Source organism: Phoca vitulina, unplaced genomic scaffold (genome assembly GCF_004348235.1).
Source record: "Phoca vitulina isolate PV1807 unplaced genomic scaffold, GSC_HSeal_1.0 scaffold59, whole genome shotgun sequence".
Classification (NCBI taxonomy): domain Eukaryota; kingdom Metazoa; phylum Chordata; class Mammalia; order Carnivora; family Phocidae; genus Phoca; species Phoca vitulina.
Genome location: NW_022589762.1, coordinates 7,286,283 through 7,300,747, shown reverse-complemented (window position 1 = coordinate 7,300,747; position 14,465 = coordinate 7,286,283). Strand labels below are relative to the sequence as shown.

Sequence of the window (14,465 nt, the reverse complement as noted above, 5' to 3'; positions counted from 1 at the left end):
CAGGGAGCCCGAAGCGGGGCTTGATCCCAGGGCTGAGATCATGACCTGAGCTGAAGGCAGTCGCTTAACCGACTGAGCCACCCAGGCGCCCCAATAATTTTTATCATTACAGAAAGTTCTGTTGGACAATGCTTTTTACAAATGAACTAATCCCAAAGGGAGTCTTTGGGCCTTGAGTATAAAAATAATTGCCTTTTGAGGGCTTGTTGCTCTGGAATGGCTTCTGCATGAATTGCCCTATTTGACTGGACAAGCAGCTTTATCAAACAGGTGTTTTGACGGTCAGTACATAATTTGAGGATCTCAGAGGTATACGACGTGGAACAAATAAATCTTTTCATGATAAGCACATAAAAATGAACGGATGCCTAGAAGATGATCTCCTAACATGGAACTATATAACTCTGTGCTGAGCAGAAGCATGGATGGAGGATGTGTTTACACTGGGTTGGGGGAGGTGAAAGGTTGGCAGTCCTAGATACTAAACTAAATTAACTCTAAGGTATAATTCCTTTAAGATGAACTGTTCTGTCAGAAATATAAATATAATTATAAAGCTTTGAGGAATATAAAACAGACCAATATTATAGGCCCAGTTCATTAATGAGAATCTGAAAATATTAGCAAACAGGATTCCAGAGGTACATTAAAAGAAAAATAAAATAAGATCAAGTGTGGGTTTTTCCAGAAAAGTAAAGATAGTTTAGTATTAGGAAACTGACTTATGTAATTCATCAGGCTGATAGATTTAAGGAGAAAAGTAGTGTGATCAACTCTGAAGAGGCTTAAATGACATGTGTTTGCTTCTTGTAAAGACTCAATATCCGTTGTAAGTTTAAAACCTCAGTGGAGGGATGCCTGGGTGGCTCAGTCAGTTAAATGGCTGGCTGTGGCTCAGGTCATGATCTCAGGGTCCTGGGATCAAGTCCCGCATCGGGCTCCTTGCTCAGCGAGGAGCCTGCTTCTCCCACTGCCTGCAGCACCCCCTGCTTGTGCTCTCTCTCTCTGACAAATAAATAAATAAAATCTTCAAAATAAAATAAAATAAAATAAAACCTCAGTGAAATAGTAAGTGATGGATATTTTCTTAGCAAAATAAAATAAACCTATTACAACTCCTGCTGAATGGGGAAATACTAAAAGTATTCCCCTTAAAATCAGGATCAAGACAGTAATGTTCATTAATGCCATGACCACTTAACATTGTTCTCAAGGTACTAGGCAATGTATTTTGATGAGATTAAAATGTATTAGAAGTATAAAAATTAGACAGTAGAGATTAATTTCACAGGACTTAAAGGTGATAACCCAAGTGAATCAACTGAAAAGCTATTATAGTTGATAAGAGAATTCAGTAGGTACCCGGGTTAAAAAAATTGAGTCAGAAAAGATCCCATTTCTGTAGCATTTATGAAGATAAAGCACTTAGGAATGAACTTAGCAAGAAATACTCAAGATCTATATTTAAAAAAATTAAACATTAAAACACTACCGAGGCACACAAAAGGAATCAACACAGAGAAAGTCACCATGTTCTGGGGCGCCTGGGTGGCTCAGTCGGTTAAGTGTCTGCCCTTGGCTCAGGTCATGATCCTGGGGGTCCTGGGATCAAGTCCTGCATTGAGCCCTGCATCAGGATCCCTGCTCAGCGGGGAGCCTGCTTCTCTCTCTCTACCTCTGCCTGCCGCTCCCCCTGCTTGTGCTCTCTCTTTCTCTCTGTCAAATAAATAAATAAAACGTTAAAAAAAAAAGTCACCATGTTCTTGAAAGGAAGACCAGCATGAGAAAGATGTTAGTTCTCTCTGAGTAATCTATAAATCCGGTGCAATCTCAATACAAACATCAATAGGAGTTTTTTGGGGGAAGGGGTACTAAAGAAGCTGATCTTAAAATTCATTCTGAAAAAGAAATTAAGAAAACAGGGCCTGCCTGGGTGGTTCGGTCAGTTGGACGTCTGCCTTTGGCTAAGGTCATGATCTCGGGGTCCTGGGATTGAGTCCCACGTCGGGCTCCCTGCTCAGCGGGGAGCCTGCTTCTCCCTCTCCCTCTGCCTGCCCCTCCCCCTGCTTGTGCTCACACTTTCTCTCTCTGTCAAATGAATGGATAAAGATCTTAAAAAAAAAAAAGTAAGAAAACATAGGAACATTCTGGAGAAGGAGATCAAAAGGAGCTCTAATAGATATTAAAATATAGGAGCGCCTGGGTGGCTCAGTCGTTAAGCGTCTGCCTTCGGCTCAGGTCATGATCCCACGGTCCTGGGATCGAGCCCCGCCTCGGGCTCCCTGCTCCGCGGGAAGCCTGCTTCTCCCTCTCCCACTCCCCCTGCTTGTGTTCCCTCTCTCACTATCTCTCTCTCTCTGTCAAATAAATAAATAAAATCTTAAGAAAAAAGATATTAAAATATAAACTAAATTAATTGAAAGACTGTGGGTGCTAGCAGATTAAAAAGATAGATCAAAAGAGGAGACCTGAAAATCCAGAAGTAAATGCAAGTTCTTACACAAATTTGGTTTATGATAATGGCAGTGTTTCCAATTAGTGAAGAAAAAAACATTGTTTAATAGGTGATTTCAGGGATAGCAAGATAACATTTGGAAATTGTCCCATAGAAAAATAGTAAGAAAGGTAACAGACAGTGGAAAGTAAATTACAAATGACTCTTTAACATAATGAAAGTGTTTACTCGCAATAAAATGAAAAAGTTCAGGGGCGCCTGGGTGGCTCAGTCGTTAAGCGTCTGCCTTCAGCTCAGGTCATGATCCCAGGGTCCTGGGATCGAGCCCCACATCGGGCTCCCCGCGCGGGGAACCTGCTTCTCCCTCTCCCACTCCCCCTGCTTGTGTTCCCCCTCTCGCTGTGTCTCTCCCTGTCAAATAAATAAAATCTTTAAAAAAATAAAATAAAATGAAATGAAAAAGTTCAGTCACAATAAGAAATGCAAATAAAAATTACACTGAGATAACATTTTTCACCTTTCAGATTGGCAAAGATCAAAATGTTTGATAACACACTAAAGTTGGTGTTTGCATATGGAAATGGACACTATTAAAAATAGCTCATGTTCAGTCTTTATGGAGGGCTATTTGGTAATATTTATCAAAATAAAATATACCTATCTTTTGACCCCCAATTTTATTTCTAGCAATTTTTTGATAGCAGTACTCCCACATGTGCAAAACAATATACGTTATTATTGTGGAACTTTTAAAAAAATATTTATTTATTTATTTGAGAGAGAGAGAGCATGCACCCATGCTAGCAGGGGAGGGGCAGAGGGAGAGGGAGAGAGACCCTCAAGCAGACTCCCCACTGAGCACAGAGCCCGACTAGGGGCTCTATCTCATGACCCTGAGATCATGACCTGAGCTGAAACCAAGAGTCGGACACTCAACCAACTGAGCCACTCAGGCACCCCTGGAATTGTTTTTGATAGTAAAGATTGGAAATGAATTAAAAAGCCTCAAAGAGATCTAGTTAAATGGGGCAGCCATATAATGGGATACTACGCATAAGCAGATATAAAAATTAAGGAGGGAGCTTTTTGATACTGATACAGAATTATGGCCAAGCTATTTTGATAAAAGAAAAAGGCAAGGGGAAGGATATACAGAGAATGTGCTACCATTTATGGAAAAAAGGAGGAAGAGACTATAAGTGTATATATTTGTAAATTACCCCTGGAAAAGCATCAGAAACAGTAACATTGGTTGCTTCCAGGGAGGGCACCTTGGTGGTTGAGGGTCAGGAGTGGAAGAGACATTTCACAGTTTACTCTTTGATATTTTCTGAATTTTGAGCCTTATTAATAAATTACCTACCCAAAGAAAGGAAACAAAGTTAAAACTAGAAAAGAAAATGAAAACATAACTTACTCTGATTTACACAAAAAGAAATGTCTCATGAACATGTTCTTTTCTTTTCTTCCAGGACCTCCATCCTCAGAGGACTGGCTTTTTATCTCCATGGCCTTTTCCTCATGATAGCAAGATGGCTACCACAGCTCAGTCATCATGTTCTCACACAAACATCCCCCAAACAAGAAAGAAGGGACAAGGAAGGCCAAAAACTTTCTCCTAATGATGCTTTTTGTCCTGGGAAGGAAGACTTCCCCACACGTGTCATTGGTCCGAAATGGATCTCATGTCCATCCTAAACCAATTTCTGGCAAAAGGGAATGGGTTTACTGGCTCCTGGGATTGAGGAAAGGGCCTCTCCTCCTCATATCATGGAATCTCTGCCCTAGTACAGAAATGCGGTTCTGTTCCTAGGAAAGGTACAGAAGTCTGTTGGGGAGGTTGCAGAAAGACATCACAGCTGTTGATGTGAGCCACTCCATCTTTTGAAAAAAAAAAATCTTAATTACCCTAGGACAACATAACCCCACATCTCCCACTGTCACTACTCTAAACCCGGTTATGTCCATCTCTCTTATGGACTGCTGCCTTAGCCTCCTTCCTGGCCTCCCTGTACCCATGCTGTCATTGGTTTCGGCACTGGCTCTGTCCCCCATGTGATATAGGAAGGGCATTCTCAAAAATAAAGTATGGGAGGCTAGCTGGATTCGGACCTAATTGTCTCAACTATTCTTGTATCTGGTTCTTTCTTTTGAAGACAACAATCAAGAGGCTGTCTTCGTTGATTTTTCTCTCAGCCTCCCTTCTAGACAGAGCTCTTCTCAATATAAAGTGGGCTCTGTTAGCGTGGCTTGGAGCCCATGTGAACTCAGCACTGGCAAAATAAGCATGGGCTGTGTTAGAGGCTCAGTTGTGCCCTCCGAAATTCGTATGTGGAAGTCCTGCACCCCAGTACCTCAGAACATGACTGTGCTTGGAGATCGTCTTTAAAGGGATAATTAAATTAAAGTGAGGTCATTAGGGTGAGCCCTTATCCAATCTGACTGGTGTCTTTATAAGAAGAGGAGATTAGGGGACCCCTGGGTGGCTCAGTAGGTTGAGTGTCTGACTCTCGGGTTCGGCTCAGGTCATGATCTCCTGAGATGGAGCTCTGCACTGGGCTCATGCTCAGCGTGGAGTCTGGTTGTCCCTCTCCCTCTGCTCTTTCTCTCTCATTGAAGGAAAAAAAAAAGGAGATTAGGACACAAACAGGAGGGAAGACTATGTGAAGACACAGGGAGAGGACAGCTATCGGCAAGCCGAGGAGAGAAGCCTCAGAAGAAACCAACCCTGCTGACACCTTGGTCTTGGACTTCTAGCCTCCAGAACTGTGAGAAAATAATTTTCTGTTCTCGAAGCCCCCCAGCCTGCACTGCTTTGTGACGGCAGCCCTAACAAATTAACACAGGCTGGTATAGTCCCAAATGTGAATTGCATCACCTAGGACCTTAGTGCCATTTCTTTTATTTATTTATTTATTTATTTATTTATTAAAAGATTTTATTTATTTATTGGACAGAGAGATAGAGAGAGAGCACAAGTAGGCAGAATGGCAGGCAGAGGGAGAGGGAGAGGGAGAAACAGGCTCCCCACTGAGCAGGGAGCCCGATGCGGGGCTCCATCTGGACCTGAGCTGAAGGCAGACGCTTCATGACTGAGCCACCCAGGTGCCCAGCACCATTTCTTTTAAAAAGCTTTCCTCCTTTTTATTTTGTTGAAAAATGTATAAAATTTGGTTTTTATCTAAATACACTGGAGCAATGATTAAGGATTCACATGGTCTGGCCCTGGCATACTGGAAGAGAGGGGTATTAACTCTAAAGATGCAGGTCAGGCACCTGGGTGGCTCAGATGGTTAAGCGTCTGCCTTCGCTCAGGTCATGATCCCAGGGTCCTGGGATCGAGTCCCGTGTCAGGCTCCCTGCTTAGTGGGGAGCCTGCTTCTCCCTCTGCCTCTGTGCCTCTCATGAATAAATAAGTAAAATCTTAAAAAAATACAGCTCACTATAACTCTTTTTAAACCACTTTTTTTTTTTTTTAGATTTTTTTCAATTTTATTTGAGAGAGAGAGAAAAAGAACGGGGGGAGGCGCAGAGGGAGAGGGAGAAGCAGACTCCCTGCTGAGCAGGGAGCCCGATGCGGGGCTCGATCCCAGAACCCTGGGATCATGACCTGAGGCAAAGGCAGACACTTAATTGACTGAGCCACCCAGGTGCCCCATGACTTAATTCTTAAAAAAGGAATTTGGATCTAATACTTTCATGGTCAACCTTAAATAACCCAACCACTCAGTTGGATCAGAGGGCTCTGTGTTTTGTAGCCATGCCATCTTGATGAGCCCCAGCGACAGGGTTCTTAACATCAAACCCAGACGGTGGCCTTTTATGGAAGGAGAAGTCCGCAGCAGCCGCTTCCGTCACAATCCTTCAAGTTCAGGTTGTCTCTACCAGGCGGTGAGATAGATAAAGTCTTGGGCCCAAACATTTCCCAATAAAAGAGCTTGAGAATATTTAAAGTTCTTTGGGGGAGAAATAAAATAAGACAAAAAGGAATAAACAAGTAAAAATCATGAGTGCCCCTTCTGAGTTGAAGGAGGTCGGCCTAGATCCCTTCACCAACAGGATGTGAACTTGGTCTCTCATATTTTATGTCTAAAGTGCCTATCTTTCCCTTTGACCGGCCATCTGGAAAGAACACTCTTTCACTTTGCATTGTGGCTGGCGGTGTGAGAGTTGGCTCCGACTGAATGCCCGCAGGACATGAAGGAGATCTGATTGAGAAAACCCTTTTTTTTTTTTTATTTGTTCAGAGAAATTCTATAAGGGTGTGTGTTATGTGAAGTTTTTACCTGAGAGGCCTCCAGAGCCAGACCGACTGGGTGCAAATCCAGCTTTGCCATTTGCAGCTGAATTGGGCAAGTCATTTACCCTCTCTGTGGCTCAGTTTCCCCATTTGTTCAAGGAGAACAGTAAAAGCATCTATCTCAGGGAGATGTAAGGACTGCGTAAGTTAATATTATAAAGCGTTTAGAACACCGTCTGGCACCTTGTTAGCGATCGCGGGCTAATACAGTTATCACCTGAATTACATACACCAGTCTCTCACAGAAATACCTTTGTAGGATTGTATTTTAATGTTTTGACCTTTGCCTTTGACATTGCCCCAGTGGAATAGGGTTTCTATGTGAATCCCAAGAAAATGAGTGATCTAGGTCTCAATCTCCTCTTTATTTGCATGTGGTTACAATTTATAAATACACTAGCCATTTTCCTCCCCCTCCCAAACTCCCCCTTCTACCTAGTAAGTGTGTCCAAACCCCCGGTTTTTAATGACTCCCTTTCCTGTCTAGGTGGAGAGGGGAGGGGTGGTCCTCCATGTAACTCCATCTTCATATAGGGTCTACTTCAGTCCGTGTGACGTGTGGGCTCTCAAAGGGCCTCTGAAGCTTGGGGATGAGCACCACGAATCTGCTGGAGGTCCCACTGATGTCCTTGCAAGTGACAAGGACTGGCCTCCCTCTGTGCCATGCTGAGGGTGCAGCACACCGTGGTGGGCAGCAGCGAGCATCATATGCCCTGTCCGTGCTGGAAGCTGAGCTGCTGCAGGCCCAGTGGGCAGGAGGGTCTGCAATGAAGTCTCAGGCCTGCTCAGATGGTGGTGAGAGTCTTGTGGCGGGTACATACCCAGCCAGTGCCTGGCCCTGCTCTCGGAGACGTGTCTGAGGCCCGGCCCCTTACGGTCTGCCTCTCAGGGGCCCTACCCAGGCCCTCGGTCAATCCCGTGTGGGTAGGGTAGCCTCAGGGAGAAGGTGCTCTTGCACCTCCCTTCTCCTGGCTGTTCCCAGACACCAAGAGGCATGGGTGACGAGTTGGGTCCTCGGCCCTGTTAGAGGGCATGGCAGCCCAGTGTCTCTGTTTCAGCCAGGTGCCAAGCTTTGCCATCCTCCTGGTAGGGTGTAGAGAGCCCGGGAGGGCCAGGGGCACCCTCTTCAGGGGTGGGGTATGGAGGCTCTGGGGAAGCAGGGGGGTCTCCAGGGCCCCGTGCTCCCCCCAGGACTGGCCCATTGTAGATGTAGATGTTGCCGGTAACGGTCACAGACCCGCCGGTGACATGAATGCCGTTGGTGCCTGTGGGAAAGGAGGCAGAGTGAGAGGGGCCAACGGCGAGCTATTGGAATCTCTGTCTTGCTCTGTTTTAGTCTTCTCATTTCTGTCTGGCTCACACTCTCCTCCTGCCCACCATCCCTCCCGCCCCACCCTCCCTTCCCTGCCCCCTCTCCTCCCTGCTGCCTGCCCTAGGCTCACCATGGGCCACCTGGCTTTGCTCTGGGAGCTCAGGCTCCAGCTCCCTGGCCTGGCTGAGAGGACTCTGCTGCTGTAGCACCTCTTCCTCCAAACTCGGGGGCGCTGGGAGCCTGGCCGAGGCCAGGGCCGTATCTCTAGGGAAGGGCAGAAGTGGCTTTACCAGGTCAGGGATATGTGGGTTGACCCTTGGAGTCTCCCAGCTTCCGTCAGCAGAATTTGATTCCTCTCCCTGTAGGAGAGAGGCAGAGAACCGACCGATGACGTGGGCCTCGGACCCCAGCTTTCTTTAATTCCCACCCCCCACCCCATGCTTAGGCAGCTCACTGTTCTCTACTCCACTTCATGCTCCCTGCCACAGGGCCTTTGCACTAGATGTCCCTCTTCCTGGGGCACTTTCCCCGAGATGTTCTGATGGATGGCTCCCTCACTTCTTCAGCTCTCTGCTCAAATATCAGTTTATCCAAGAGGCCCTCTCTGTCCACTCTAAGATAATGTACCCCCACCCTTTGCCACTGTCACTCACTGTCCTGCTACCATGCTTTATTTAGCAACTATGACCCCCTGATAATGTATTTCTTTAACTTTAGTCTTGCTCCCCTGGCCTGTAAATCCAGGAGGGCAGGTACTTTGCTTTGCTCACTGCTATATCCATGGTGCCCAGAACGGTGCCTGGCACGTGATAGGCTCAATCACTTATTAGCTGAGTGAATGTTGAGGCCTGTACACTCTTACCCTGCCTACCCCTCCCTGTTCACTTAGCCCCGCCTGTCCTGCTTGCTGCCTTCTCAGCCTTCCCCATTACCTCTGGACGCCTCTTGAGCAGGGATCCTGCAATGAAAATGAAATGGGGGTCAGGCCTCCAGTAGGCCCTGGGCCCCCGGGCTCGCACCCTTCACAGCCCACTGAGGCGTTTGCCCCCCACCCTGGGTTCCCAGAAGGAACGAGCTATCATTGCCTTATCTTCAGCCTCAGAATGGGGGGGTTGGGTGGAGAGGATGTCTGTGCTGGGGGTGGGCATTGCAAGTCTTCAGGGCATGGACAGGCGGAAGGGTTGGCCCGGGGAAGCTGACTGTCTCCCCCAAACTCCCTCCCTCATGCAGGCGGGGACAGCCAGCCGGCCAGGCCCGCCACCCCGCTTGCATCCAGCTCCTTCTTACCCAGCTTCCTGCAGAGAGAGGGGTGGCTCTTCCAGGTGCAGGCCAGGACGGTGGTGAGGAACAGGAACGAGGCCAGCGGCAGCAGGATGGCCAGCACCATCACAGTTCCTGCCAGGACAGCACACAGGAGAGCCATGATGACACCACGGAGGGCAGGGTCTGGGGGTGGGGGTGGGGCGCTAAGGACCAGCTTTCTAGTTCTCTGGGTGACCCAGAGAAAAGGGAGAGCAGCTTTTCCCTTCCAGACCCACTGCAGTTCCTAAAGGCAGAATTAGAGAAACTTCCCTTGGGTTACAGAGAAGGGGAACCAAGTTGGACTTGGGGAGGACCTCCTGACAGCCAGGAGAAACTCTGTCATAGATGGAGATCTTTGGGGGTGGTGCTGGTGGCCACCACGTAGAGACCCAAGGACTGGGGCAGCCTGTGGGTGAGAACAGGTGCATGCGCAGTTGGGTTTCCAGGGCTGGAAGCAGGGGTGGGAGGCGGTACAGGGAGGGTGGGGCTTGGGTTTATAAGCAACTCAGGCCACAGGGTAGAGCCACACTTCTGTGGACATGAGCATCCTAGAGGGAGGCCACTGTAGGAGCTGAGATTGCCCCTCTATCTCTGTGGGGGTGTTTATGGGGGTGGGAGAGGAGGGGTTGCAAGGTCTCCACTCCCTTGCTCAGGGCAGGTTCCAGGAGAGGGAGGGAAGGGAGGCTGGGACTTGGGATTCTCAGGTTCTGGTATGTAGCCGTGGATAATTTCTGTCTTTCACAGCAGAGTCTACAGTGCCCACCAAGTGTGTTCTGGGGAAGGTCAGGAAGACTTGGACATTTGCATCCTGGGAGCTTGCCCTTTCTGATCCACCTAAACCTGGGGCCTGAGGGAAGACAGAGTGGGAGGCATGGGAAAAAAACTGGACCTGGAGTCCGAGACATCTGGGTCCCGGCCCAATTGGGTGACTTTTTAAGTCATTCCTCCTTTTGGAGCACCTCAAAAAGAAAATGAGGGGGGTTAGGTACATACTGTCTAAAATTCCAGCTCTGAAGTGCCAATAGTATTTGATACACGGTTAAAAAGTAACAAGAGGACATGGAAAAACACTTATGATGTATTTGAATGAAAAACCAAGTTACAAAATATTCAAATGACTCCACTTTTAGAAAAACAATTATATGTATAGACATACACAGAAAAATGTCTGGGAGGATATATTTAAAAATGTTGAGTGGATATGCTAAGTGATGGTCCTATAGGTGATTTTTATTTATTTTTATTTTTTATTTTTTAAAGATTTTATTTATTTATTTGAGAGAGAGAGGCAGAGAGAGAAAGCATGAGCAGGGGCAGAGGGAGAGGGAGAAGCAGACTCCCCACTGAGCAAGGAGCCCATGGTGGGGCTCGACCCCAAGACCCCGGGATCATGACCTGAGCCAAAGGCAGACGCTTAACCGACTGAGTCACCCAGGCATCCCATGTGGGCGATTTTTAGTTTTGTTTCTCTGAATTTTCTAATTTTCTATGGTGTGCATGCACTATGGCACGGGCTCTGGAGTAAGAAAGAACCGAATATAGGTTTTCATAATACCAGTTACCACGTGGGTGATCTGGGGCAAGTCACATAAACTCTGCTGAGCGTCTTCCCCTCGGTGAGAATAACAGAACTACATTGACCCTAGAACAACATGACAGTTAGGGGCGCCGACCCCCAGGCAGTCGAAAATCCATGTATAACTTCTGATTCCCAAGAAGTCTTAACTATGTAAATAGTCTACTGTTGGCCAGTAAGCCCTACCAGTAACACAGTTGATTAATGCATATTTTGTAGGTTATGTATTTATATACTGTGTTCTCACAATAAAGTGAGAGAAAAAAATGTCATTAAGAAAATCATAAGGAAGAGAAAATATATTTACAGAACTGTGCTGTATTTATTGAAAAAAAAAAGCCACAGGTAAGTGGACCCGCGCAGTTCAAACTCATGTTGTTCAACAGTCAGCTGTACTTTGTAGGGTCATTAAGCAAGATTAAATGAGTTATGGACGCCTGCGTGGCTCAGTTGGTTAAGCATCTGCCTTGGGCTCAGGTCATGATCCTGGAGTCCTGGGATTGAGCCCTGAGCCCCAAATCGCATCGGGCTCCTTGCTCAGCAGGGAGCCTGCTTCTCCCTCTGCCTGCACCTCCCCCTGCTTGTGCTCTCTCTCTCTGTCTCAAATAAATAAATAAAATCTTAAAAAAAAAAAGATTAAATGAGTTAGTGATTGTCAGTTGCTGGCAGAGTGCCTGACACCTTGGCTCTCAATAAATGAAAGCTATTATTATAAAGATTTGGTAATTTAAAAAAAGTTAATAAACTCTCTCCCAACTAATAATGTTTACAGTCATTAGAAATATCCCTTAATCATCTGTTAGGCTAGGAAACCAGTAACTTCACAGAGAAAAAAAAAACAACCAAGAAAGAGTCAAATGTGGGATGAACTGTCTAATAATGAAAGTGTGTAATCTAATAAAGAGATTCTCAGTCTAGTAAGTAGATTATGTGATGGTGGCAGGTCCAGAATGATGACAGTGATGTCAGTTACAATTACCTATCAGTGTAGGAGTGGTCCTTGGCACAATATTATGTGTAACCTACAAGTTATATGTATAATACATAACTTAAAAAGAGTATATGTATTTGTGTATGCTAAGCTGGCCTAGGGATACACCCTAGGGAACTTCTCTGCTTGCCCGTTCTGAGAGAGGAGGATTCATCTTTTCCCCATTTTTTTAGTTGGAAGGAATAAAGGCATCTTCCCAGCCTCCCCCGGCCCCCATGTGCCCCTCAGCCCCAGGCCCCTCACCTGGCATCTCAGGGTGCTCTGGTGGATTTCTGCAGCTGGTGTCAGACTGGGCAGTGCCTGGAACTGCCTCCACCAGGCCCTGCTCCTCACACCTGCGGAGGAAAGAGGGCCCGATTCAGGTGGGCACAGGGCTGGGGGTGGCAAGGTGAGCCCGTGGGTGCGAGCACAGGGTGGTCAGCAGCTGGGACTTCTGGGATGGTGGAGGTGCGGCGTGGGGGCACACTCACCTTGTGTGGGGCTGGCAGCGGGCCCTGGGGGAGGAGGTGTTCTGGAAGTGGCCTGCCTTACAGGGCACACAGTTCGTGTTAGCCGCCCCGACTTCATCTGGCAGGAGAAAAGCAAGGCCAGCCAGGGTGAGTGGGCAAGGGGAGAGTCTCTCCACGTGAGTTTCCGCTGCTCCCATGGGACGGCCCCTCCCTGCCCGCCCACCTCACTCTGTGGCACCTTTCCTGATCGCCCTCTTGCTCAGAGAAGCCTCCAGAGGCCCTGCCTCTGTCCTGGTTCCATGTCTCTGCAGATGCCCCCAGTGGGACTTTCACAGGGAGGGAGAGGGGCTCTTTATACTGAAGAGAACTACCTGGGGGGCTTCCCCCCACCGGCGAAGTTCAGTGCTCCCTGCCCCCTTTCAAGATCACCGACACCCGGCGGCCTCCCTGCCCTCCTCCCGCAGTGACCTCTGACCTGTCAGCTGGGCCTCGGTGCCAGGCGGGCAGTCGGAGAGTGGCTCGCAGTGCACACACTCAGTGTCCCAGTGCACGCAGAACATTCCCGGCTGGCAACGGCACTGGGTCTTCCGTCTGCTGGTGCAAGGCACGGTCTCCTCGAAGCCCAGCACTGGTGGGGAGACAGGAGGGCTCAGCGGAGGGGCCGCGGTCGGGGACATGCCGGCCCCCCCAGCCCCCCCAGCCCCCCCGCGCCCCCCCCCCACCCCCGCCACTCACTCTGGTCACAGGGACGGCACAGCTGGCAGATGGAGAGATGGTTCCAGTGCTCGTTGTAGGAATTTTCGGGACACAGGGCACAAACGGTGTCCCGGCTGCGGCTGCATTCGGCCGAGACGTGCGTGCCTAGAATGCGGGAATGGGAGTGGGGCCACCGCGGTGTCAGGGCAGCCCGGCCCCCCCTCGCCTCGGCCGCTCGCTGTGGGACCCTGTCCTCTCGCTGGCCACCCATGAAGGATGGCCGGCTGGCTTTCCTGCAAGATGGTGTCTGTCTTCCCCCCGAGGCAGCGAGGTGGCCCGAGTCCCCCGCAACCCACCGCCCGTCCCCCGCTTCCTGGGCCATTGCCTCTCACCTGGGGGGCAGCGGGAGCAGCAGACCTGATGCTTGGGTTCGTAGTACTCCTTTTCCCGGTCCCGGCAGGTTTGGTTCTCTGTGTGGTATGGGGGCTCCTTCAAGGGGAGATGGAGGTGGGGGGAGAATTATTCGGGGGTCAGCTGGGGAGGGCAGAGGGACTAGAGAGTGGGCTGCCCAGACCCCCTCTTCCCCTCCCAAGCCCGCCGCCACCCACCTGCACGGGCCCCGCCCTCACCAGTTGGGCTTGGGACGCTGCCAGGACACCGCAGAGGCCCAGGATGAGTGGCCCCCAGGCCAGGCCGCAGGGGGAGGCGGCCCAGGGCAGGCGCATGGCGGCCAGTCGGCCAGTCGGCCAGATGGGGCGGAGGCCGGGGGAGGAAGGTGGGAGGCCTGCACGTCCTGGGCAGCGGTGAGGGCAGCCTCCCGAGCCCGGGGCCTGCGACAGGGCTGGGGCTGACGCGCCCCCGGGGGCCCAGCGGCCTGGCCTGGCCTCCAGGGCTCCAGTGCTGGGCTCAGGAAGTGGGAGTGGAGCGAGCCGGCCTTCGGGGCGGGGACAGGGAGCTCTGGGAGCAGAGGCAGCTGTCGCAATCGGGGAAGAGGAACAGGCTTGGCGGCCCCGATGCAGGGCGGGAGGGGGCGGCCGGGAAAGCACGTGAGGGCAGCAGGGCCGGAATCGGGCCTCCTCCCTTCTTCGGAAGCCTGGCCAGGAGGGGAGGACTGCAGGGGCAGGCTAGGTGGGAAACGGGCAGCAGAGCCAGGGGGACAGAGATGGGCCTCGGAGAGCAGGGCAGAGCTGCCTTGGAACAGAGAGACGGAGAGAGACAGAGCCATGTCCAGCTGGGTGCCAGAGCTGAAAGTGGAAGGGCCCGTGACTGACACACACAGGGGGAGTGCAGGGACCCGCAGAGGCCCCCAGTCGGCCAGCCAGTTGCAGCATCTGGGAAACAGAAGTCCCACTTGGCATCCATCTGGACGCCTGGGGGTTCCTGT

General features: G+C 49.8%; 1 protein-coding gene across 2 annotated transcripts; it reads right to left on the bottom strand.

Annotated features, from left to right (window-relative positions):
- Positions 1 to 7,110: 7,110 nt before the first annotated feature.
- Positions 7,111 to 14,053, bottom strand: LTBR (lymphotoxin beta receptor). 2 transcript variants are annotated; one of them, XM_032391046.1, is made up of 10 exons: positions 13,690 to 14,053; positions 13,474 to 13,570; positions 13,121 to 13,246; positions 12,861 to 13,013; positions 12,407 to 12,503; positions 12,180 to 12,271; positions 9,355 to 9,462; positions 9,000 to 9,025; positions 8,198 to 8,426; positions 7,111 to 8,020 (listed from the first exon to the last, which is right to left on the bottom strand). In XM_032391046.1, exons 1-10 carry the CDS (start codon positions 13,804 to 13,806, stop codon positions 7,779 to 7,781), a joined length of 1,287 nt encoding a protein of 428 aa, XP_032246937.1. In that variant the 5' UTR covers positions 13,807 to 14,053; the 3' UTR covers positions 7,111 to 7,778. The 2 variants fall into 2 exon arrangements, with proteins under 2 accessions (XP_032246937.1, XP_032246938.1); XM_032391047.1 differs by having other exon boundaries at positions 13,711 to 14,053.
- Between the last annotated feature and the right edge of the window lie 412 nt (positions 14,054 to 14,465).

What these genes read in the sequence shown, in the direction of transcription:
- LTBR (XM_032391046.1), bottom strand. Translation starts at nt 13,806, where the DNA reads ATGCGCCTGCCCTGGGCCGCCTCCCCCTGCGGCCTGGCCTGGGGGCCA. An exon ending in TGAGGGCGGGGCCCGTGCAG is followed by an intron (nt 13,571 to 13,689) that starts GTGGGTGGCGGC and finishes CTCCCCTTGAAG; the next exon opens with GAGCCCCCATACCACACAGA. An exon ending in AGAGCACCCTGAGATGCCAG is followed by an intron (nt 9,463 to 12,179) that starts GTGAGGGGCCTG and finishes CTGTCCTGGCAG; the next exon opens with GAACTGTGATGGTGCTGGCC.